Source organism: Polypterus senegalus, chromosome 10 (genome assembly GCF_016835505.1).
Source record: "Polypterus senegalus isolate Bchr_013 chromosome 10, ASM1683550v1, whole genome shotgun sequence".
Taxonomy (NCBI): domain Eukaryota; kingdom Metazoa; phylum Chordata; class Cladistia; order Polypteriformes; family Polypteridae; genus Polypterus; species Polypterus senegalus.
In genome coordinates this window covers 170,428,046-170,453,175 of record NC_053163.1, presented here as the reverse complement: position 1 = coordinate 170,453,175, position 25,130 = coordinate 170,428,046, and the positions used below count along the sequence as shown (strand labels likewise).

Here is a 25,130-nt window from a genome sequence, read left to right as displayed (position 1 = left end):
GATTACAATATGCATGCTTTTGGGGTCCTGAAGAAGGAGCCTGAGTTGCCTTGAATGTTTGCATATTGTAATCTTTTTTAGTTCTCCAATTAAAAGAGTCATTTGGCTTGACTTCTCATTGCATCCACAATGGCTAACATGATACAGCACCTTACCCTTGAGTAGGGTGAAAACATTGAAATATTCAGGAACTTCGGAAAGGTTTGTAAAAAGCATTGAAGTCGATGGGTGCAGTGGACTTACTTTGTAGCAAACATCCAACTAGCCTCTAAGCTTTTAAAATGAGGGACGGATAAAATCAGGCCAACACCTAGGCCCTATTGAATTTCCACCCGAATATTAACAACAACCAGGAAAAAGCCCCTTAAGATTAAACACACCTTCTTCTTATTCTTTTGGCTGCTTCCGTTAGGGGTCGCCACAGTGGATCATCCATCCATCCATCCATTTATCAACCCGCTGAATCCGAACACAGGGTCATGGGGGTCTGCTGGAGCCAATCCCACCCAACACAGGGTGCAAGGCAGAAACCAATCCCGGGCAGGGTGCCAACCCACCACAGGACAGTGGATCATCTTCTTCCATATCTTTTTGTCCTCTGCCTCTTGTTCTTTTACACCAATCACCTACATGTCCTTTCTCACCACATCCATAAACCTTCGCTTAGGCCTTCATCTTTTTCTCTTCCCTGGCAGCTCTTTCCTTAGCATCCTTCTCCCAATATACCAAGCATCTCTCCTCTGCACATGTACAAATCAATGCAATCTTGCCTCTCTAACTTTGTCTCCCAACCGCCCAACTTGAGCTGACCCTCTAATGTCCTCATTTCTAATCCTATCCATCCTTGTCACACCCAAGGCAAATCTTAACATCTTTTTCTGTGCCATCTCCAGCTCTGTCTCCAGCCCATATAACATAGTTGGTCTCACTACCGTCCTGTAGACCATCCTTTTCACTCTTGCTGATATCTATCTGTCACAAATCACTCCTGACACTCTTCTCCACCCATTCCACCCTGCCTGCACTCTCTTCTTCACTTCTCTCCCATAATCACCATTACTCTGTACTGTTGATCCCAAGTATTTAAACTAATCCACCTTTGCCAACTATACTCCCTGCATCCTCACCATTCCACTGACCTCCCTCTCATTCACACACATGTATTCTGTCGTGGTGGTCCTACTGACCTTCATTCCTCTCCTCTATAGAGCATTTCTCCACCACTCCAGGGTTTACTGAACCTGCTCCTACTATTGCTGCAGATCACAATGTCATCAGCAAACATCACAGTCCATGGGGACTCCTGTCTAATCTCGTAAGTCAACCTGCCCATCACCATTGCAGTTAAGATAGGCCTCAGAGCCGATCCCTGATGTAACACACTAAAAATGAAACACACCAAATACACAAATATATAAAATCATCCTTATTTGTTAGAATAACTATTTACAAATACAAAAAATATTAAACACACCCCACAAAAAAAACCCCACACGACGATGTTTACAGTCCTGAAAAAAAAGTCCTTACTGTAAATGATGAAAGTGATTCTGGAAATGGAAGCTAGGGTTAAATGATGGAAAGAAATCTGGAAATGCTCGGAATATGGATAGTGAAATTCTGTCCTACCACCGGAGTCCAGAAGAACAGCCTTTTATCCATGAGCCTCAAGGGACAGGATTAGAAGGAAAAGAACCCACCGCCGTCCTTACATCTGCAGGCCGAGCACTATCCTTCTTCGCTACGAATGTCCAGTAACTGAAAATATTTAGGAGCTGCTGCGGATGATGTTGATTAGAAAATGGTCCACTTGAAACGTCCCGCCACATCCTTCTCGTCCGGTTTTATTGGTACAGTGCATACAAACCACAAACTACAGATTCCACAAGCCCCTCCGCATCAGAGCAATCCTGTTTAAAGACACTGACCCAATTTACAGACAGAAATCAGTGCATCCGGTGATGTCATTCACATTAACAAACACTCAACAGGACATTCTTACATAGAAACAAAAACCCCCTATGTGGCCCGCTACAACTTTAAGTGTCCACGAAGGCTAGAGAAGCATCCACCAACTATGCTGGACTGAATATCATAAACCAAAAATGTGACGTGAGCTGTGAAGGTGCAGTTCTAACTACTGCAGCTCTGCCTCTCCTTGAATTATAATTGTACTCCTCTTCTTCTTCTTCTCGGTTTTTATAGCAGTTCAGAGACCAATGTAAATGGTGCTTTACCAACACCTACTGAGCTGGAGTGTGAAGCAGAGAACTGGGAAGCATACCCTACCATTGGGTGGGGGTTGGTGATAGTTTAAAAAAAACCTCAAATAATATATTTTGAAAAAATTTAAATAAGCATTTTGATACACTATATTGCCAACACTGTCCTAATATAAAGTACTTTCCATTGTAAAAATAAGCTCCTGTTCAATAGATTTCAGTTTTTTCAAAAAGACGTCTTCTTTGCTCCTCAGATGCAGCACACTCCAGTAATATATGCTTTACTGTTCCAGTATAAATACATTTTCTACATAGAAAGACTAGTCAAGTGACTCTTAAATATTCTTCTGATGTCCTTTCACACATACAAGTCAAGGCTTAGGAGGTGGTCTCCTTCTGAAGTAACTGCGCTTGGCCCACTCTCAACAATGATCACGATAACCGGCGTGACACTGCAGCACGGCTCCTGAGGAAATCTTTGCCAAGGCAATTGTAATATGGCAGGTGGTGCTGAACGTGCCATCATTGTCACTCTGGGCCTTCTCACAGCATGCTGAGGTATTGTTTTTCCCAAGGGTCCAGGAGACTAGGATGTCTTCAGGATAAAAGCCATCGACTCGGCATGAATACTTGCCCAATGAGCTGTTCTTTGCATCTGGGCCTCCTTGAACTTGTAACTGTGGCATCACTTGGAAAAAAAAAACGAAAAGAATATCAGTCGTCTTGTTCTAAGTTTTAAAAAATATGAATAACTTTGAGTAAAGTAATCCATAAATTAAATCTAAAATGTTTTTGCACTGCATAATGCTCTCAGTCTTTAGCAATATGTTTGTTCTGTGTTTTGAAATAAGGACCTACGATGTCAACACACCCCATATGTTGTGTGTGAAACTTTAATACACAGGTTGACTTTTCTGGAGTTGATAACTGGTTGGAAGGTTGCAGGTTCGAATCCCATAAATGCCAGAAGTGTTTTCACTCTGTTGGGCCCGTGAGCAAGGACCTTAACCAGCAATTGCTTCATCCTGGGTGTGACGCTAATCAGCCCTGCAAGCAGGTCATTAGAACATTAGAACTTTAGAACACTGGAGATGAGAACAGGCCATTCAGCCCAACAGAGCTCGCCAGTCCTGTTCACTTATTTCTTCCAATAAAACATCAAGTCAGGTTTTGAAAGTCCCTAACGTCTTACTGTCTACCACACTACTTGGTCACTTATTCCAAGTGTCTATCGTTCTTTGTGTAAAGAAAAACTTCCTGATGTTTGTGCAACATTTACCCTTCACAAGTTTCTAACTGTGTCCCTGTGTTCTTAATGAACTCATTTTAAAGTCACCGTCTCGATCCACTGGAGTAATTCCCTTCATAATTTTAAACACTTCAATCAGGTCTCCTCTTAATCTTCTATTTCTTAAACTGTAAAGGCTCAGCTCTTTTAATCTTTCCTCATAATTCAACCCCTGTAGCCCTGGAATCAGCTGAGTCGCTCTTCTCTGGACCTTTTCTAGTGCTGCTATGTCCTTTTTGTAGCCTGGAGACCAAAACTGCACACAGTACTCCAGATGAGGCCTCACCAGGGCATTATAAAGCTTGAGCTGAACCTCCTGTGACTTGTACTGTATATAACCTGACATTCTGTTAGCCTTCTAAATGGCTTCTGAACACTGTCGGGAAGTCGATAGCTTAGAGTCCACTATGACTCCTAAATCCTTCTTATAAAGTGTATTCTCAATTTTCTGACCGCCCATTGTGTATTCAAACCTAACATTTTTACTTCCTATGTGTAATTCTTTACATTTACTGACATTAAATTTCATCTGCCACAAATCTGCCCAAGCCTGTCTGCTATCCAAGTCCTTCTGTGATGATATAACGGATTCCAAATTATCTGCTAATCCACCTGTCTTGGTATCATCTGCAAACTTAACCAGCTTGTTACTTATATTCCTATCTAAATCATTTATATATATTAAAAATAGCAGCGACCCTAGCACTGACCCCTGCTGGTCACCACTCTTAACATCGGCCAGTTCTGATGAGGTTCATCGCACCATCACCCTCTGCTTCCTGTGTCTGAGCCAATTTTGCACCCATCTAAAAACATCACCCTGAACTCCCACTTCTTTTAACTTGATGCCCAACCTCTCATGTGGCACCTTATCAAATGCTTTCTGAAAGTCCAGATAAATAATATCATAAGCGCCACTCTATATTCTTTTGTTGCCTCCTCATAGAATTCCAGCATGTTAGTAAAACACGACCTCCCTCTTCTGAACCCATGCTGACGGTTCGCAAAATCTCCTGTACTTGCCATTTGCTGCTCAATCTTATCCTTAATAATTCCTTTGATTAATTTTCCTGTGATGCTTGTTAGGCTTACTGGCCTATAGTTGTTTGGATCTGCCCTGTCACCCTTTTTATATAATGGGATGATATTTGCCATTTTCCAGTCCTTTGGAATCTGTCCAGTGTGCAGTGACTTCCTAAAACTTCCCAACTTACAGGGAGGATTTGGGGTTTGGTGGCAGGATTGGCACTCCAAAAAATCTTCACGCTGTTCCAGTGGGTTGCTGAGGTGTCACCCACATGGCTGCACTCGGGTACCAATCCGGGTGTTTAGTTGTGTATTGGGTGTGGCGATGCGCTGTATTAGTGTATGTTCCCAACCTCACTGCCCAGTCTAATGCAAACTTGAAACAACATTGATGGAGTGATATTGGAAGTATCGCAGATCATTGGGAATGAGGAGCACACAAGCTAAGGGAGACACAGCAGCTCTTTCCAGTGACTTATCTGTCCGGCATCTTTATCTAAGACTAGCCGTCCCCCGCGGCTCCACCCATGTAGTAATGAAACAGGACAGTGAGGTTGGGCCCTGCCCGGCTCCCCACTCCTGACATCACACTTCCCCCTCTCCTCGGCCCACAGCCTCTGTCTTGGATTAGTGTGAATATGTCGCTCCTGCCAGCGAACTATGATTCTTAGCGTGATGAGAGAAGTCGCAAAATCAACCGGAATGTTCAAGCAAATTATAGTAGAAAGCCTGATCTAAATACATTAAGTCAGACATGTCAAACACACGGCCCTCGGGCCACACCCGGCCCGCATGACAGATCCTAGTTAGCACTGAACTTGTACAAAATGATTACTATCGTTTGTGATTGAATCATTCTGCATCTTTGGCGTTACTTATTGATTTTTCTTACTTCTGCCTTCTGACAATGGCATGTTTTCCCATGGCATTACGATACCGGAAACATCATCTACTAGTATAGCCACGAGCCTTGACCAAAGTTAATGAGCCGCGAAATCACAACTGAAGTGCTAGGCTGCAGCAGGGGCGGCCTAAGGCATGTGCAAACTGTGCACCTGTACAGGGATGCCAACTCCCAGGGCCGCGCCACGCCAATATATACTGAATATAAAACAGAAAGAGAAAATAACGACATAGCTGACAGCAATGTGGCCGAAAAACATAGTGTTTCTTGTTAATTAGTACGCTATACTTACTAATGTCGCTCGAGTCGGAACAGTAAGCCATATGTAGTATTATAACGTTCTGCCATAATGAGAGTATCATGGGCCGCCACTTGGTTTTCAAGTTACAGACACGCGCATTCAGAAGCAACGTAACGGACGTGGCCACCCGCTGTGCATAAGATACCATATTGACATTGGCGGGTGAAGGGGCCACCGAATCTTTCTCTGGCCAGGGCCGCCCCTGCAGGCTACACTGCTGGCTGGGCTGCTGACACTGGCCACTGGGCAGAACTGACCATCACGAGTAGTAATAGCCTAAATATTTTCAATTTTTTTTTGCTCTATTTTTATGTAATTTTGTGCTAGTATTGTAACAAACAGTGCAGACTACAGCTAAAGATCTGAAGTGGACGCGAGAAGTTGACGAGTTGTTTATTAACATATTTTTGTAATTTTAAGTTTCTAAAATTAGTGTAGGTCAGGTGGCTTGCATATCAGCTTATTTTACAATATAAACTTTGAAGTAAACTTAGTAAAGTAAAATTAGATTTTTGGAGGATTTATTTTCCAACTTGAATTACTGAACAGTAAATTCAGTGAGGGTTTTCGTGATTTCACTTCACACGAACAGGACTTTGCGCTGTTCTCTTACAACGTTGAGAATGCGCCTGAGAATATCCAAATGGAGTTGACTGAACTGCAGTCCGATTCTATTCTGGAGGCAAAATACAACGAAGTTGGTGTGCCAGGCTTGTATGCTTACCTGCCTCCCTCGAATATGCAGATCTGTAAGTTGGCATCGAGAGTACTGTCAATGTTCGGAAGCACTTACCTTTGTGAGAAATTGTTTTCGTTAATGAAAGCTACCAAAACCCCACATCGCTCAAGACTTCCTGTCGAACACCTTTCACCGCTCATAAAAGTTGCAGCTGCACAAGATTTCAAGCCTAATATTGACGAACTGGTCACTAACAAGAGATGCCAAGTGTCGGGACAAAATAAATAGATCTCACACTGTAAGACTCCTATATAATATAATGAATATAACATAATAATATAAGGACCTAGCTAAGAGACTAAGACTCTAATCGTACGTTGTTGTATGGAGCTTGTATGGAAATAAATAGCTTTTCTTTAAACTTTAAGTGTTACATTTTTCAGTATTGGAAAGAAAGCTACAGTAACTTTGTATAACAGTATAATAGTATTTGTTACAGTGCGGCCCGCTGATGCACGTATGGCAGTCGAAGCGCCCCACCAGTAGTAAAGAGATTGACATGCCTGCGTTAAGTAGTTCTCTCATTTGCTAGCTAAATAAATGTAAGATAATCACCGAGGCTGGCGCATGAATGAGTAGGGCCTTATTCCCTTCTCCTTGGCCCACTGCAGGTCTCTCGGATTTGCGCAAATAAATCAGTACCGTAAGCGAACTATGATGCATAGCAAAATGAGAGAAGTCGCACAATGAACCAGAATGTTCAAGCAAAATATTTAAAAAAAAAGGCAGATTTAAATCCATTAAATAGTTTTCCTGTGAAAAGCGGACAGACATACAAATGTTGAATTTTATATATAGAGAGATTACTTATCGTATTTCAGGTACAATTGGTGACATACAGATACATCCATCCATCCATCTGCTAACCCGCTGAATCAGAACACAGGGTCACGGGGGTCTGCTGGAGCCAATACCGAGCCAACACAGGGCACAAGGCAGGAACCAATCCCGGGCAGGGTGCCAACCCACCGCAGGACACACCCAAACACACCCACACACCAAGCACACACTAGGGCCAATTTAGAATCGCCAATCCACCTGACCGGCATGTCTTTGGACTGTGGGAGGAAACCCACGCAGACACGGGGAGAACCCAGGAAGTGAACCCGAGTCTCCTAACTGTGAGGCAGCAGCGCTACCACTGTGCCACCGTGCCGCCCCATACAGATACAATTGGTGACATTTCTTTTTTTTTTCAATCAGAGCGCAGGCAGGTGAAGTGACAGGCTTGTGGTCACACAGTGGTGTCAGTAGTGGGATTTGAGCCCACAGTCTCAGTGTTTGCAGTCCAAACTCTTAACGACTGCACCACACAGCTCCTTAAAGTCTTACTGGTGTCAGCCTCCTCTATGGATGGTTGAGCTGCACTTGTGAATTATTACATACTAGCTGTGTAAAGCCGTGCTGTAAAAAGCCCAGGCTCCTAGAATCTATTCAGAAAAAAGAATTGAAATGCAGTATTGGCGTTTTCGTTATGCAGATGTGCTCACCCCCTTGTCTATGAGCTGCTAAGCGAGTTTCTCTCTCGTTTGTCTTTCCTCGGCGGTTTCACTTTGGCGACAGAGTCGCTTTTCTTTCAGCTTCATGCTGTAGCCTCACACTTCTTTCTTCTTTCGACTCATTAACTTGGGGCCGCCTTGCCGGATCTTTGAGCTTCATGCTGTAGCCTCGCACTTCCAGTCCGGACAGACAGACACACAGACTTCTACACATAGGCGTTTATATTTAAGACTAGCTGTGCTACCCGTCTGAGATGACTTGAAGTCAAAGTAATCAACGTAGACCTCAGGATTCATGCTTGTTGTTCACCATGTATTGAAATGCATCTCGTAATGCAGGTAGTAATAAAATGCATTGCACTTGTCATTCCAACAGATGGCACTGTTGTGATTAATGTTTTTATTTTTGAGCACTCCTTAAGCCTAAAAGTTCATCTTTTGATTTTACATACTTGATTAGCCCCTGAGGTGAAACTGAATGTTTTCAAGTTCCTAACTGGCCAGTCTGTTGCAAACTTGAACCGACATTGATGGAGTGACTTTGGATGCACACAAGCTAAGGGAGACAGAGCAGCTCTTTACAGTTACTTACTGTATCTGTATTGCCATAAGTGGGACCCCCTCCTAATCAATGAATTCAGGTGTTCCAGTCACTTCCTTGGCCACAGGTGTATAACATCGAGCACCTAGGCATTCAGATGGCTTCTACAAACATTTGTGACCGAATGGTTCGCTCTCAGGAGCTCAGTGAATTCAAACATGTGCCATAAGTCCATTTGTGAAATTTCCTCACTACTAAATACTCCACGTTCAACTGTTAGTGGTATTATAACAAAGTGGGAGCAACTGGGAACAACAGCAACTCAGCCATGAAGTGGTAGGTCACGTCAAATCACAGAGCGGGGACTGCACATGATGAGGTGGACAGAAGACACCAACTTTCTGCAGAGTCGATAGCTACAGACCACCAAAAGCTTAAGAACAGTGCAGCGTAGAGAGAGAACTTCATGGAATGAATGGGGTCTCCTTGGCCGAGCAGGTGTATCACCAAGTGCAACGTAAAGCATCGGATGCAGTGGTGTAAAGCCCACCGCCACTGGACTCGAGAGCAGTGCAGACGTGTCCTCTGGAGTGACGAATCACGCAATCCGATGAACGAGTCTGGCCAGGAGAACGGGACTCGCCTGACTGCATTGTGCTAAGTGTACAGTTTGCTGTAGGGGGGATTATGGTGTGGGGTTGGTCTTGGCCCCTTAGTTCCAGTGAAAGGAACTCTTAATGCTTCAGCATACAAAGCCATTTGGGACAATTTCTTGCTCCCAGCTTTGTGGGAACAGTTTGGGGATGGGAACATGACTGCACACGCACCAGTGCACAAAGCAAGGTCTATAAAGAAATGGATGAGCGAGTTTGTTGTGGCGCTCCACTGAGCCCTGAACTCAACCTGATAGAACACCTTTGGGATGAATTAGAGCGGAGACTGTGAGCGAGCCAGGCCTTCTCGTCCAACATCAGTGGCTGACCTCACAAATGATCTCCTGGGGCCTCATGTATAAACGGTGCGTATGCACAGAAATGTTGCGTAAGAACTTTTCCACGATCAAATTGCGATGTATAAAACCTACACTTGGCGTAAAGCCACGCACATTTCCGCGGTACCTCATACCCAGTCACACGCAAGTTCTTCGCTCGGTTTTGCAGACTGGCGGCACCCAGCGTCAAAGCAGTGCTACTGTTCCTGTGTGGTTACTCTTTATTTTTTAGAACCACATTCCTGAAATGTACTGAAATTAATTGCATATTCTTTATGAGTGTAATGTATCTGATTGTAATTAACTTGTAACAATATAATGGTCCAGGGAATAGCCATAGTATTCCAAATACCATAACTGCTTTAGCGTTGTTACTCTCACTTCTTTTTCTTCTTCTTCTTCTTCTTCTTCTTCTTTCAGCTCCTCCCGTTAGGAGTTGCCACTCTCACTGCACCTTCTTTTTCTTCTTTCAGCTGCTCCCCTTAAGGGTTGCCACAGTGGATCATCTTTTGTCCATATTACACTCACTGCACCACTCGGAGTATTTATGTCACTGTATCTGAGTGGGGAATCACAGCAGCAGCTGATCGGAAAGAGAATTATCGGTATAAAGCATCAAGCATACGCTGCCTCGGCCACAGCAAAACGTTTCAAAGCCTTTCCTGTACGGTCCTCGCGGTTCAGAAACCGTTTCATCCCAAGAACTATAAACGCACTCAATCAAGTGCTCCTTGTAGAACTGTTTGTGCTTATAAGTAAAATTACCCCACTGTAAACTTGCACTACAGTTATAATATTACACAACCTGCGCCACTTTATAAAGCGCGTATTTACATATGATGACGATATCATTCGTAAGATGAAATGCAGCAAAATATGTTGATTATATTATACAGATAAAACTTTAACTTCATTTAAATAATCTGCATTGTTAATAATTAAACATGTGAGGACACGGTGCCGCAGCACTACCAAGTTCACGTATTGTTCCTGCATCACGCTGTATATTTGCTGAGGCTGCCGCGACACTGGAAGGATAGACGGATAGAATAATTAAACACGTACTATGAAGATATTTCAATGTTCCTTAAAACTTTTGAAGAATCGGTGTTGTAAGCTTACAGATGGCTTAACGTCTATTACAGAGCTGATTGTGTGGCGATTGGGTATTTGGAGAAAGAAAAGTAAGGACAGGAATTGGAGGTTAGTACATTTGAAAGAGACAGTACTGCTACGATAAATTATCTCATCAAAGGTCGTGCATGGTGCAGCAGCATCTTGTGTGAGACATGAACAATCACGGCGCCATCGCGTTCCCATGTTTAATAACATGCTTTCATTCCAATCATCATGAAAATGATATCACGTATACATCTCAGTATTTTAATTACTCAGAGAGCTGTAATATCACGAATGTAATGGATTCTGTGTCCTGTCGGAGAAAGAGAAAGAACGGAAGCACGTAGTGATTCACACACATAGAGCACATTGAAGATCAAATACAAAACAAAGCATTTAACGTGCTACTTTAGTTACGATGGGATTGGAGAAACTGGTTAATTAAATGATTTTAATATGAAGTTTATGATGTTCTACTTTAATGACAAAATGAAGTATGTGATTAATGTGGAAATTTCGAGATTAAAGTTGACATTTCATGCTTTTTCCCCACTGTGTGCCTTTTTTTTTCTCTGTACCCTAATAAGCTTTCATATGACACTCAGACGGTGGGCTACAACTCGCCTTTTCACAGCGACTTTGATATGTGACTTCTTTTTTATTTTGGCACTGTGCGACTTTGTGAACTTGAGCTTTCGAGTTTCACCAACACGCTATGTAACTCGATCAACTTCCTTTTGTTGATTATACCACGGTTTATTTAAACAAATAGCATGTTTTTCCTTTGCCTCCACTTGGTATTCGCTGAATTTCTTATATTTCCCCCCATACTTTTTCCATTGTCTTTTGATAGAACGCTGAGCTTAAGGACGATTTATATTGATTTGCATATTCAAAGAGGCGTAATTCTGGCAGGAATTGGGGCGGGACAGCAGGCACATGCACGAGCGTTACTTTTCACGCTGACCGGGATTTATGTAGCGTAAGAACGTTGAAGTTGGAGTACGCACAGATTCCTGCATCTGGATTTTTCTGTGTGTACGCACATTTCGGCTTTTGTGCTTACGTCATGTTATAGTGCAAATTCTACGCACGCCGTTATGCATGAGGCCCCTGGTCACAAATTCCCATAAATGCACTCCTGCACCTTGTGGAAAGCCTTCCCAGAAGAGCTGAAGCTGTTAGAGCTGTAAAGGGTGTGCCAACTCTATATTAAAGCCTGTGTATTAAGAATGTGATGTCATGTGCGTGTGAAGGCAGGCGTCTCAATACTTTTGGCCACCTGCCACATTTCAGGTACAATTGGTGACATTTCTTCTATTTTACTTATTGCACAGGCAGATGAAGTGGCAGGCTGGTGGTCACAGAGTGGTGTCACTAGTGGGATCTGAGCCCACAGACTCAGGGTTTGAAGTGAAAAGCATTAACCACTACACCACACAGCTGCTTAAAGTCTTGCCGGTGTCTTCCTCCTCTACTGAAGGTTAAGCGGCACTCATGAATTTTTTTACATGGTATGTCTGAGACGAGAATATAAAAAAAACTGAATGTAGACCTTAGTGTTCACATTTGCAGTACACTATCTATTGGAATGCATTTCAGAATGCAAAGCAGTAATTAAATGCACTGCATTTGTCATTCCAACAGATGGCACTGTTGTGATTAATGTTTATGTAAATTTTTTTTTTTTAGCACTTCTTCAGCCTAAAAGTTCATCTTTTGATTTGATATAATTTGTGAAATTATCTTTTTGCATGACCTTTTGGGGGACTAGAGCGAAGGGTCAGCCATTGTACAGCGCCCCTATCTTTACATCTGTTCTGGGGTTTTCATACCCAGAGAATCCATTTTCGATGTTTATTTTTGTTTGGGTAGTTAATTTTATGGTTGTTAATTTAATAACGTTATTTTCTATTCCATTTAACTCCCATTTTGGGGCATTTGGAGAGCCTTGTGTTGCCCTTTGACTCAGTAATGCTCCCATCATGCACTGGGGGTATGAGTTGATGACATCATCTAGAGTGACAGTATATAAGGTCAATCCTCGTAAGCCCAAAACTTTCCTGACGATCACATGTGAGTCTCTCTTTCTTATTTTGGTATTATATCCCGGCATGAATTAAAACTTTACATTTTTGGTTTTGCATTATGGGTGTTATCAATCGATTCCTTTGATCTCTGCTTTGCTTTCTTTGACTACATTATTCTCCCGGTCCTTCCATTCAAACCTCTTACATTCTCCATTTGAGAAAGTAAAGGTGCCATTTGGTATGAGTTTTGTGAAAGCAGTTCTGAGGTTTGTGATGCGCCATCTGTTGGAGAGGAGACGCAGCAACCGAACAAACACCTTGGCACACAGACACTTGTCCTTTTCATTTTTTTGTTAAGATGGAATGTAAAAAATGACAAAGTCAGAATTTACACATACTAAGGATGACACATAAATTGATGTCCCTCATTTAAGGTGTCACGGTAACACAGAGGTTAACACCAGATCCAGAACCTTCAGTGTCCAGATGCTGTCCATGTGGTGCCTTCAAATGTTTTCCCAGTGTCTGAGTGGGCTTTATTTTTTTTTTTCCAGGGACATCAGGTTTTCTGCCCACTTCTACAAAAGGCGAGCAGTTCAAATTTTGTTGGTGATTTCAAACTGGCAGAACGAGTGTGTGCGTGTGTGAGTGTGAATGGGCCCTGTGACGGACTGTGGGACCCTGCATTGGATTAAAGATTTGTTTAGAATGTTACGCTATGTTACGTTACGTGATGTGATGCACCAACATCTTTACCCTCTGCATACCTGTAATGACCGAGCTCAGGTTGAACGCTTCAGACATCCTCTGTTCTTTATTTTCACCCTGCACACATTGGACGGCTGATCGGATGTCACCTTTCTCAGTCTGCAGAGTCAGACGACTTGTGTGCAGGGCACCATTACTGGCAGTAGTGAAGTGGTCCTGAGGAATGGCCTCGCCGTTTTTCAGCCACATGAATGTAACATCCTTGTAGGCGTGACACTGCAACTCCACAACTTCACCCACCTTCACTCGACCAGGGGGACCAATAATGGTGACATTCCTTTCTGAAAAAAAAAAATGTGAGGATAACGTCACAGAGTTGACATAATTTCGTTAAGCCAAGCGTGAACAAGGTGACAGACGAATGACATTTTAAAGGAGCACAAGACTATGGCCTGACAGGGAGAAGAGTTGTGTTTGACAAATTTTTGTGATGTGGATCTTCCACTACTTCGTCTCTCGTGCTGAAGGCCGTTTTTCTAAGCAAACGTGCTGGCTTCGCTAAAAGAATTAACGCAGTTTAGCAATAACTCATTTAGGACATTTTAGGAGGACTTTTATAACTACATGTTATGCTTCGTAAAGACAATGAATGAAACAACAAGAAATAAAAAAATAAATAAATTATTCTACCATAATTCAATCACATATAATTAAAAAAAAAGAAAAAGTAGAGAATGTATCCCACCTGTGACAGTCAGGGTGACTCCTGATCCTTCTTCAGAGATTGTGTCCCCCTTTTCATCAGCATACTTAATGCAGTAATACTTTCCTGTGTCATTGATTTTGACACCTTCTATTTGGATATCAAATTCCATCTCATGATTCTTCTTTGTCCAGGACACTCGAGCATCATTTCTGTCACCTGCTTTGGGCAGGAGCGAGAAGATATGTGTGCGTTGGCTACCCTCATCTTTGTACCACCTCACCAAGTCCGGTGAAGTAATTGAGGGCATCCTGCAGATTAAAATGGCTTTGCTTCCCTCCACTGCTTCCACTGGAGTGTTCTGCTGAAAGATGGTTGACCCTGTAACATAAGGAGGAAAAGAGTGTCTGACAGTCACCCCTAGCATCCACATCTTATTTAAATGTTTGTAAACCTGTCCATCCATTCATTTTCTAAATCTGCTTTTTCAGAGTGGGGTCACAGGGATGTTACAGTGACTGTAAAATTTCAGTAAAAACAATATTTGGACCCCTTCTTGAACCGTCACCTTATCATGGTGGAGGGGTTTGCATGTCCCAATGATCCTGGGAGCTCTGTTGTCCGGGACTTTATGCCCCTGGTAGGGCCACCCAAGGCAAACTGGTCCTAGGTGAGGGATGAGACAAAGAGCTTTTCAACAAACCTCCAATGATTAACCCAAACTTTGGACGACATTTTCCCTTGCCCGGACACAGGTCACCGGGGCCCCCATCTGGAGCCAGGCCTGGAGGTGGGGCTCGATGGCGAGCGCCTGGTGGCTGGGCCTGCACCCATGGGGCTCGGCCGGGCACAGCCCGAAGAGGTAACGTGGGTCCTCCTTCCCATGGGCTTACCACCTATGGGAGGGGCCAAGGAGGTTGGGTGCAGTGTGAGTTGGGTGGTGGCCGGAGGCGGGGACCTTGGCGGTCTGATCCTCGGCTACAGAAACTGGCTCTTGGGACGTGGAATGTCACCTCTCTGAAGGGGAAGGAGCCTGAGCTAGTGCGTGAGGTCGAGAGGTTCCGGCTAGATATAGTCGGACTCACCTCGACGCACAGCTTGGACTCTGGAACCAATCTCCTTGAGAGGGGCTGGACTCTCTACCACTCTGGAGTTGCCCCTGGTGAGAGGCGCCGAGCAGGTGTGGGCATACTTATTGCCCCCCGACTTGGAGCCTGTGCTTTGGGGATTACCCCGGTGGACGAGAGGGTGGTCTCCCTCCTCCTTTGGGTTGGGGGAAGGGTCCTGACTTTTGTTTGTGCGTATGCGCCAAACAGCAGTTTGGAGTATCCACCCTTTTTGGAGTCCCTGGAGGGGGTGCTAGAGGGCATAACTTCTGGGGATTCCCTCGTTCTGCTGGGAGACTTCAATGCTCACGTGGGCAATGACAGTGAGACCTGGAAGGGTGTGATTGGGAGGAATGGCCCCCCGATCTGAACCTGAGCGGTGTTTTGTTATTGGACTTCTGTGCTCATCACGGATTGTCCATAACGAACACCATGTTCAAGCATAGGGGTGTTTATATGTGCACTTGGCACCAGGAAATCCTAGCCCTCAAATCGATGATCGACTTTGTGGTTGTGTCGTCGGACTTGCGGCCACATGTCTTGGACACTCAGGTGAAGAGAGGGTCGGAGCTGTCAACTGATCACCACCTGGTGGTGAGTTGGCTTCGATGGTGGGGGAAGATGCCGGTCAGACCTGGTAGGCCCAAACGTGTTGTGAGGGTCTGCTGGGAATGGCTGGCAGAGTCCTCTGTCAGAAGTAGCTTCAACTCCCACCTCCGGCAGAACTTCAACCATGTCCCGAGGGAGGTGGGGGACATTGAGTCCGAATGGGCCATGTTCTGTGCCTCTATTGTTGAGGTGGCTGACCAGAGCTGTGGCCGTAAGGTGGACACTGGCGGTGAGGGATGCCGTCAAGCTAAAGAAGGAGTCCTAAAGGACCTTTTTGTCCTGTGGGTCTCTGGATGCAGCTGATAGGTACCAAGCGGAATGCGGCTTCGGTGGTTGCTGAGGCAAAAACTCGGGCGTGGGAGGAGTTTGGGGAGGGCATGGAGAACAACTTTCGGACGGCTTCGAGGAGATTCTGGTCCACCGTCCGGCGTCTCAGGAGGGGGAAGCAGTGCAGTGTCAACACCGTATATGGTGGGGATGGTGCGCTGCTGACCTCGACTTCGGACGTTGTAGGTCGGTGGGGGAGTACTTGAAGACCTCCTCAATCCCACTAACATGCCTTCCATGAGGAAGCAGAGCCTGGGGACTCTGAGGTGGGCTCTCCCATCTCTGGGACTGAGGTCACCGAGGTGGTCAAAAAACTCCTTGGTGGCAGGGCCCGGGGTGGATGAGATACCGGAGTTCCTTAAGGCTCTGGATGTTGTAGGACTGTCTTGGTTGACACGTCTCTGCAACATCGTATTGACATCGGGGACAGTGCCTCTGGATTGGCAGACCAGGGTGGTGGTCCCCCTCTTTAAAAGGGGACGGAGGGTGTGTTCCAACTATAGAGGGATCACACTCCTCAGCCTCCCTGGAAAAGTCTATTCGGGGGTTCTGGAGAGGAGGGTCCGTCGGATAGTCAAACCTCGGATTCAGGAGGAACAGTGTGGTTTTCGTCCTGGTCTCGGAACAGTGGACCAGCTCTACACCCTTAGCAGAGTCCTGGAGGGTGCATGGGAGTTTGCCCAACCGGTCTACATGTGTTTTGTGGACTTGGAAAAGGCTTGACCATGTCCCTCGGGGAATCCTGTGGGGGTGCTCCGGGAGTATGGGGTACCGGACCCCCTGATAAGAGCTGTTGGTCCCTGTACAACCGTGTCAGAGCTTGGTCCACATTGCGGCAGTAAGTCGAGCCCGTTTCCAGTGAGAGTTGGACTCTGCCAGGGCTGCCCTTTGTCACCGATTCTGTTCATAACTTTTATGGACAGAATTTCTAGGCGCAGCCAGGGTGTTGAAGGGGTCCGGTTTGGTGGACTCAGGATTGGGTCACTGCTTTTGCAGATGATGTTGTCCTGTTTGCTTCATCAGGCCGTGATCTTCAGCTCTCTCTGGATCGGTTCGCAGCTGAGTGTGAAGCGGCTGGGATGAGAATCAGCACCTCCAAATCCGAGACCATGGTCCTCAGCCGAAAAGGGTGGAGTGCCCTCTCAGGGTTGGGGGAGAGATCCTGCCCCAAGTGGAGGAGTTCAAGTATCTCGGGGTCTTGTTCACGAGTGAGGGAAGAATGGACCATGAGATCGACAGGCGGATCGGTGTGGCATCCGCAGTGATGCGGGCTCTGCATCGGTCTGTCGTGGTGAAAAAAGAGCTGAGCCGTAAGGCAAAGCTCTCAATTTACCAGTCGATCTACGCTCCTACCCTCACCTATGGTCATGAGCTATGGGTAGTGACCGAAAGAACGAGATCGCGAATACAAGCGGCTGAAATGAGTTTCCTCCGCAGGGTGTCTGGGCTTTCCCTTAAAGATAGGGTGAGAAGCTCAGTCATCCAGGAGGGGCTCAGAGTAGAGCCGCTGCTCCTCCGCATCGAGAGGAGTCAGATGAGGTGGCTCGGGCATCTGATCAGGATGCCTCCTGGATGCCTCCCTGGTGAGGTGTTCCGGGCACGTCCAACCGGGAGGAGGCCCCGGGGAAGACCCAGGACACGCTGGAGGGACTATGTCTCCCGGCTGGCCTGGGAACGCATTTGGGATTCTCCAGAAGAGCTGGAAGAAGTGGCCGGGGAGAGGGAGGTCTGGGCTTCTCTGCTTAAGCTGCTGCCCCCACGACCTGACCCCGGAAGAGCGGAATAGGATGTATGGATGGATGGATGGACAATATTTGGAATTAACGTTTTGTCAATATCACATTAAATTTTGATTCCATGTTTGGATTTACAGCGTGACAATGCAACGAATGAGAGGTAAGAGGACTGCAGGTGTGGGCCATTAACTAGAACTTGTTGAGAGGAGGGCAGGACTTGAAAAAATCTCTTAGCAAAAGACTCATCTGATGATTTTCTTTTATAGTAGAGAGATAACTACATAATTTATATTTTCATTATTTTGTCTTTTATGCAGAATTAATTAAACAATAAAAAGGGTGCCAAGTGTGGGGAAGGTTGCTGCTTTCTCATTCATAGGGTTTATCAAGGCTATCTTGGTCGCTCCTCGATAATTAGAACAACTTTGGTAAAGGTAAGACATTGTTTTGTTAGTAAGTGGTATATAACTAAAAGAGTTGATTTTTATGTGCATCTCGAGGACACCTGCATGTTTGTTAGTGCTGGTGACAGCAAGTCCCTATGTGGGATATTGAGGGGTGACTGCAAATTGGCACAACTCAAGACTATGTCTGGATAGCACCACTGAATGTACAGGTGTGAGTGTGTTGATCATCAAGGGTGAGAGTAGATGAACCTACTAAGTGTGCCTGGTGAGTCTTACCATATACCACATTATTCTACCATAATTCAATCACTTACAATTAAAAAAGAAAAAGAAAAAGTAGAGAATGTATCCCACCTGTGACAGTCAGGGTGACTCCTGGTCCTTCTTCACAGATTGTGTCCCCCTTTTCATCAGCATACTTAATGCAGTAATACTTTCCTGTGTCACTGATTTTGACGCCTTCTATTTCGATGCTAAATTCAATCCCAGGATTCTTCCCTGTCCAGGACACTCGAGCGTCATTTCTGTCACCTGCTTTGGGCAGGCGCGAGAAGATGTGTGTGCGTTGGCTACCCTCACCTTTGTACCACCTCACCAAGTCCGGTGAAGTTATTGAGGGCATCCTGCAGATTAAAACGACTTTGCTTCCCTCCACTGCTTCCACTGGAGTCTTCTGCTGAAAGATGGATGACCCTGTAACATGAGGAGGAAAAGAGTGTTTAAGTGTTAATTGCAAAAATTATTAAAATTTGATTTGAGTAAATGTAAAGGTATAGGGTTTATTGAAGAAACAATGGAGCAGCAGTAGACACCGTTTAAGTTACATTGCTGAAGGCACCAAAAATCCTCACTGCAGACAACTGAAGATGAATTAAACTGTTTAAGGGTAACCGCCAGCTTTCCAGAGTAACATACTGAGGTGCCTTAAAGCAGGAGGCGATAGTTAATTTGGCTACCAGGGTACCCAGACAGGGTCACTTAAGAGATCGAACAGAAGAAAGACTTGAGACAACAGAGGAGCTTTAAAGAAAGAAAGGAAAACTAAAAGTGACATACATATGTCCAAAAAAGAAAAGACATGAGGGTAGTGAGAGAACATGTGGAGAAAAGTGCCAGGCAAACGGAATGAACATCTATCTATCTATCTATCTATCTATCTATCAATCTGTTTATCAAATGGATGGATGGATATTATTTTAAACGTTTTAGTCTTGGGCTTGTTTTAGTTTTATCTGTTACTAGCGCCACCTATTGGTGAAATCATGAACTATTCTTCATATGAAAATTTCATTCCTTAATTAACATGGATTAATTGATCAATTAGTGAAACTGATTATTGATTCATGTATTGTTATCAGAAATGAGTAAGTGTGCAAAATTTCAAGTTGTTCAGACAACAGGAAGTGGGTTAAATATCGATTACAACATTTGTACGAGACAACAAACAAGTGAAGTTAATATAAAGCGTAGTAATACTGTAAAATAACAATTAAAAAACAAATGTGGAGAGCAGAACTAACCATCAGCTCTATATAGATGCTATAGGCCACCACCCTTTAAAAAGTTAGTGAACCTGAAAGATCAAGATGATTTCACCCCTAAACGTTTTGGACTCTCCCTTAAAAAGATTCAATCCACTGTCACGTCATTCATCCTTCTCATGTTCTACCAGCTCTGTACTGCTAGTTCAGTATCTACTCGAAACCAGAAACTCACATTTGTATTTAAAGCAACAGCAAAGCATCCATCCATTCATCCAAATCTGCCCTGAGTTGCTGCTGCTTGACTTCTTCTCGGTAGCTTCGGCTCTCTGATGTTCCACCCTACGCAGTAAAACTGAATTTCAAAGAGCCAAGAAGCAGCAGTTTTCAGGCTTACAGCTGCCATTGCCTCACTTTCTGTCACCTTCTCTCACATTCTCATCCGCAGCACAGCTCGGTTACGGCTCACGTAGCGTCACTTACGGTACCTTGAGAATCACAGACGAGCGTGGAGATGAGGCAGGTCACCACTACACCGAGGGTCAACATGGCTGGGCAAGTGAAGGACCACAAAATGAGTATAAAAGTAATATATTAGTATGAGAAAATATATTCCTTAAACCTAGTGACACTTCTTATTGGCTAACTAGAAAGATTTACAATATGCAAGCGTTCGAGGCAACTCAGTCTCCTTCTTCCGGCAGATATCTTTAAACCTCAGAAGAGAAAGTCGAGAGCATAAGAAGAAAATAGTCTTGAGCAATTCAGAAATTATTAAACATTTCAAAGGAAATTAAAAAGAAAAACAGTCGTAGGAGGAAGCCTGTCACACCCACCACATGACCTCCAGCTGTAATCTCATTTCCACATCGGAGATTCTGAGTGTAACGCCCCTTGATTTGCAGGCAGCAGTTTTTATAACTTCATGTCATGTTTGATTCTGCTTTTTTCTTAAATTGTTGCTGCATAATGCCTGCAGGACAAGAACAATGTAAACCCCTAATAAAAATAAAAAGATTGTTTCAAATTCAGTGGACTCAGAAAGTTCTCGGACCCCTTCATTTTTTTTTTCCACAGCCTTGTGGCTAAAATTGTTTACATTCATTTTGCCACATCAAGTAACACTCGAGGAATAAAAATTAAGAAAAGAGATCTCCTTCCTATCTTTTTGGTTTCTCCTCGACAACAATGAGATCACAATTGTCTCCTGCTTCTCAGATTTGTTCTCCTGATAACTTCACCCCAGTACTCTCACAAGGGTCTCCTCTTGAGTTTAAGCCGAGATTTTCAGCAAAGTCACAAAAGGGGCTCAGATTGTCCAAATAAGGTCTTTTTTATGATAAGTTCAAAGTATTTGCGTTGTGTTGCTCAGTAATATACGGTGAGACGGTAGTAAATAAAACACTTGATTAGGATTACAAAGCTGTAGTCGTTGCTTCCGAATAATACGATTAGTTACTCTGATTTAAATCGCCGTGCTACAAATAGGCCAGACTCATTTGGGAAGAAAAGGCAGACGGTGTAGCACAGTGGTTAAGACTTTGGGCGTCAAGCCCTGAGTTTGTGAATTCAAATCCCACTACTGACACCAATGAGTGACCATGAGCAAGTCACTGACCTTTATTAACCCTTAAAATGGTTAATGCACCCCTAGACGCCAAATACTTTTTTGCCACACTTTTTAAGGAAACGTCACAATTCACCGAGAAAAAGTAAAATATTAATGGAACATTAAATGGAATTTTCTTTTTTTTACTGCAACACTGCTCATTTTACACACTGCCAATTAACTGTAAAAACTTAAACAAAAAACTGCTTGAACAATCTATTATTATTTGTACAAGGTTGTGAGACAAAGTCAGCGAGGCAAGATTGCAATGGTTTCGACATGAGCAGAGGAGAAATGCTGAGTATATTGTGAGAAGGATGCTAAGGATTGAGCTGCCAGGAAAGAGAAAAAGAGGAAGGCCTAAGTGAAGGTTTATGGGTATGGAATAAGAGGACATGCAGGTGATGGATGTAATGGAGCAAGATGGAGAGGACAGGAAGAGATGGAAACAGATGATATTCTGTGGCAACCCCTAATGGGAGGAGCTGAAAGAAGAAGAAGAAGTTTCAGCAAGAACACCAAGGGTGTCTCCGCCATTCACTACAAACTGTTTAACGAGTTGCCTCTGATGTGTATTTTCATTTGAGAATCACATCTGGCCCCCACAAGACTACTGTAATACCATCTAAGTTAACCGGAAAAATCACAGACGTTTGAGAGAGCAGCTTTGGACCTTACCGAGATGATTTTCTTATTCTCATTTACAAAAGATAATTAATGGCTGACATAAAAATGAAATTTTCAAACTATGCGGCCAAATAATTGAGCTCAGTGGAAGCGAGCAAAAGGTAAACAAAAGAGGACCTAGCAGAGAGTCTTGTGGGGCACCTGGTGAACCTAGAACATTGAAGAACTTAGAATATAATAGAAATGAATAGGTAAGATGTCAGGAGGGTATGACCTGAACACGGTGTAACCACATGGGAGCACCACTAAGCCCCCAAGCCTCAGATACAATATGACCCAACAAATACCCAGGTTCAAATAAAGGGGTTTTATTTGTCACTAGAACTGTCAAAATGATCAGAGCTGATTTTAGCACAATTGTAGAATATAATTACAGTTCTCTTACTCCTTGTGCTTCTTTTGGTGAGTGCTGCTTTCTAACTCCATGATGTAAGGCAGAGGACTCCTTTTAAGCCAGACTCTGGACACTTCTGGTGTTTGGGTAAGGTCTGGGAGGAGGATGTCAGGATGATGTTTCATGAAATTGGGATGGTCCATTCCTGCAGCTCCCCCAGGTGGACTCCAATTCCTAGCATGCTTTGCTATATGGGAGCAGCAATATAGGAGCACTGCCCTCTCTCATATTGAGATAGTTTGCATTTTAATAAAGCTATCTCCCCCATCCCTTCCATTCTTCCAGCCTCCCTCCCTTCCTGGTGAAGGACAATCCCACCTGACACTTAAAAAGACTAAGGCAGCATCACACATTTTATGGTGAGATGAGAAATGGGAGAGTTTTTTAATGTTGTGATTAACTGTATCAAATGCAGTACTGAAATCAACAAGATCAGAGTCACCAGATCGGAGAAGGTCATTCATACAGCCTGACCAGAAAGACTCCTAAAGATTGTCACCATACATTTGTGCCAGCAAGTCAAAATCCACGACTTTCTCAAGAACTTTTGAAAGTGAAAGGAATGGTGGAGATGACAAGTCTGTAATTTCTAAGAATTGCAGAATCAAGGAAGGGTTTTTTTGAGAGTAGGAGTGACCACAGCAGTTTCAAAAAATGAAAGAAAGAGGAAACCAAGCCAAAAGTATAGTGGCCGCTCATAACACTAGGAATAAGAGTCGAATGGATAAAAGAACAAGCTCTAAGAAGTGATATTGGTGTTGGAGCAAGTGAACTGGTGGAGACGTTGGAGTTCATCATCAGCTTTTGAATGTGCACAGTTTGAGGAAAGAGTATTAATGTGATGACAGCCAAACAAAATGTCAGATGGAGGGCAAAATGGTAGTTGTTCAAATATATTATGAATTTTATAAAAATAAAATCAATGAAACGTATTACACAATTGGAGAGAACCTCCAATGTATTTACAGAGTGGCAGCGACCATTGGGTGAAGATTGATGAATGAGTACAAGGACCCTAGTGCTCGTAATGTTTGCTGTGTGTATTTGATTTTTCTTTTTATTCTTTCAGTGTCTTTTTTCTTGGATGAAACTTCAGCCTCTTTTTTTTATTGGATTGTCACAATTCCCATGTTGGACCACCTTCATCTTTCTGATGCAGTCAGTATGGGTCTCCATTACATCCTGTACCATCTCGACAACCCAGGGACCTAAGTGAGGATTCTCTTTCTGGATTTCCAATCTGCATTTAACACAATCATCCCTGAACTCCGCTCCACACCCACCCAGCTTTCCATCCCTGACCAAACCTATCAGTGGAATTCCGATTTCCTGACAAATAGGAAACTTCCAGTGAAACAGGGGAAACTCACCTCTTGCTCCTGCACAATCTGCTCGCTGCCCACCCAGGGATGTGAGGTTCCCCTACTGCTATTCTTCCTCAATTCTAACAATGACTGCACCTCTGAGGTCCCCTCTGTATTATGAACTATGAGTCCCAAAGCTCATAAATCCCCAAAAAAGTTGCAAAAGCACTTCTAATAGTGTCCAGTACAAGTGGATATACTGCCAAACCCCAGATAGATAAGTGGGCAAACAGGGAAACTTCACAAAAGTAAAAAGGTTTTGTTCTTCTGTAATACGGTGAAATACAGAAGAGCACCATGGATTGGCCTAAAACACAAAGACAATCCAAGCAAACAAAGTCCCAAACCACAAATCTGTAGACAGAGAAAAACCTCTGGGAAGACATTAGAAGTCTGAAAAAAATCACTAAAACTTCCAAAAAGCAGAGTAAAACACAAGAACTCCTCAAAGCATGCTAGCATATTCGAAATGAACCACTAGGAACTGTGGGAGACCCTCCAGATCTATAGTGCGGAGGGATCTTCCTGGCAGTGGCTGGCAGATGGCCCCATGCAGTACAATACAAAACAATACAATTTATTTTTGTAAAGCCCAAAATCACAAAAGAACTGCCACAATGGGCTTAAACAGGCTCTGCTTTTTGACAGCCCCCAAGCCTTGACTCTCTAAGAAGACAAGAAAAAACTCTCTAAAAAAACCCTTGTAGGGAAAAAAAATGGAAGAAACTTTGGGAAATACAATTCAAAAGTTGTAGGTTGGGTGCAGTGGGTGTCAAAAATAAGGGGGTCAATACAATACAATACAATACACAGAACAGAACACAACTAATCCTCAATACAATATAATAGTGCAATAGAAATATTAAATGTACAGAGCAGAATTCAACAGGAGATGATATCACAAAATACAATATGGATTTGTTCAGAGTTCTGGAGACCTCAGCCATCAAGCTGCCTCCCCCTATTGGCCTTTCCACAGCTGCATCTGTTCTGGGCCAGCCAATCCAATTAAAGGACCCCTATACCTGGTGATTCCTGTGATCCCTCGTCTCTTTGGGGATCACCCACAAAACACAAGTAACATAACCCAGGCAGCTTACATACATAGACACAATCAAAAACAAAGAATAATGCAAACAATCAACAAAAGATAACATTAACATTTTACAAAAAGTTCAGATGAAAGCGTCAGTAGGCTTTGCACCCCAGAAACCAAGTTACCTGAACTCTTCTCTAACATTTCAGTAATTATCATATATACTCGTATATAAGTCAGGTCTTGAAGCCCAAAAAATCAATCATAAAATCAGACCCCAACTTATGCGCCTGTTCAAAAATG

At 43.7% G+C, this 25,130-nt stretch overlaps 1 protein-coding gene across 1 annotated transcript; it reads right to left on the bottom strand.

The window, feature by feature from the left end:
• Positions 1–1,452: 1,452 nt before the first annotated feature.
• LOC120538052 lies at positions 1,453–20,491 on the bottom strand. The gene is made up of 5 exons (XM_039767455.1): positions 20,226–20,491; positions 18,611–18,949; positions 14,114–14,452; positions 13,428–13,709; positions 1,453–2,910 (listed from the first exon to the last, which is right to left on the bottom strand). The coding sequence occupies exons 1-5, from the start codon at positions 20,284–20,286 to the stop codon at positions 2,645–2,647; spliced, it is 1,287 nt and encodes a 428-aa protein (XP_039623389.1). The 5' UTR covers positions 20,287–20,491; the 3' UTR covers positions 1,453–2,644.
• Between the last annotated feature and the right edge of the window lie 4,639 nt (positions 20,492–25,130).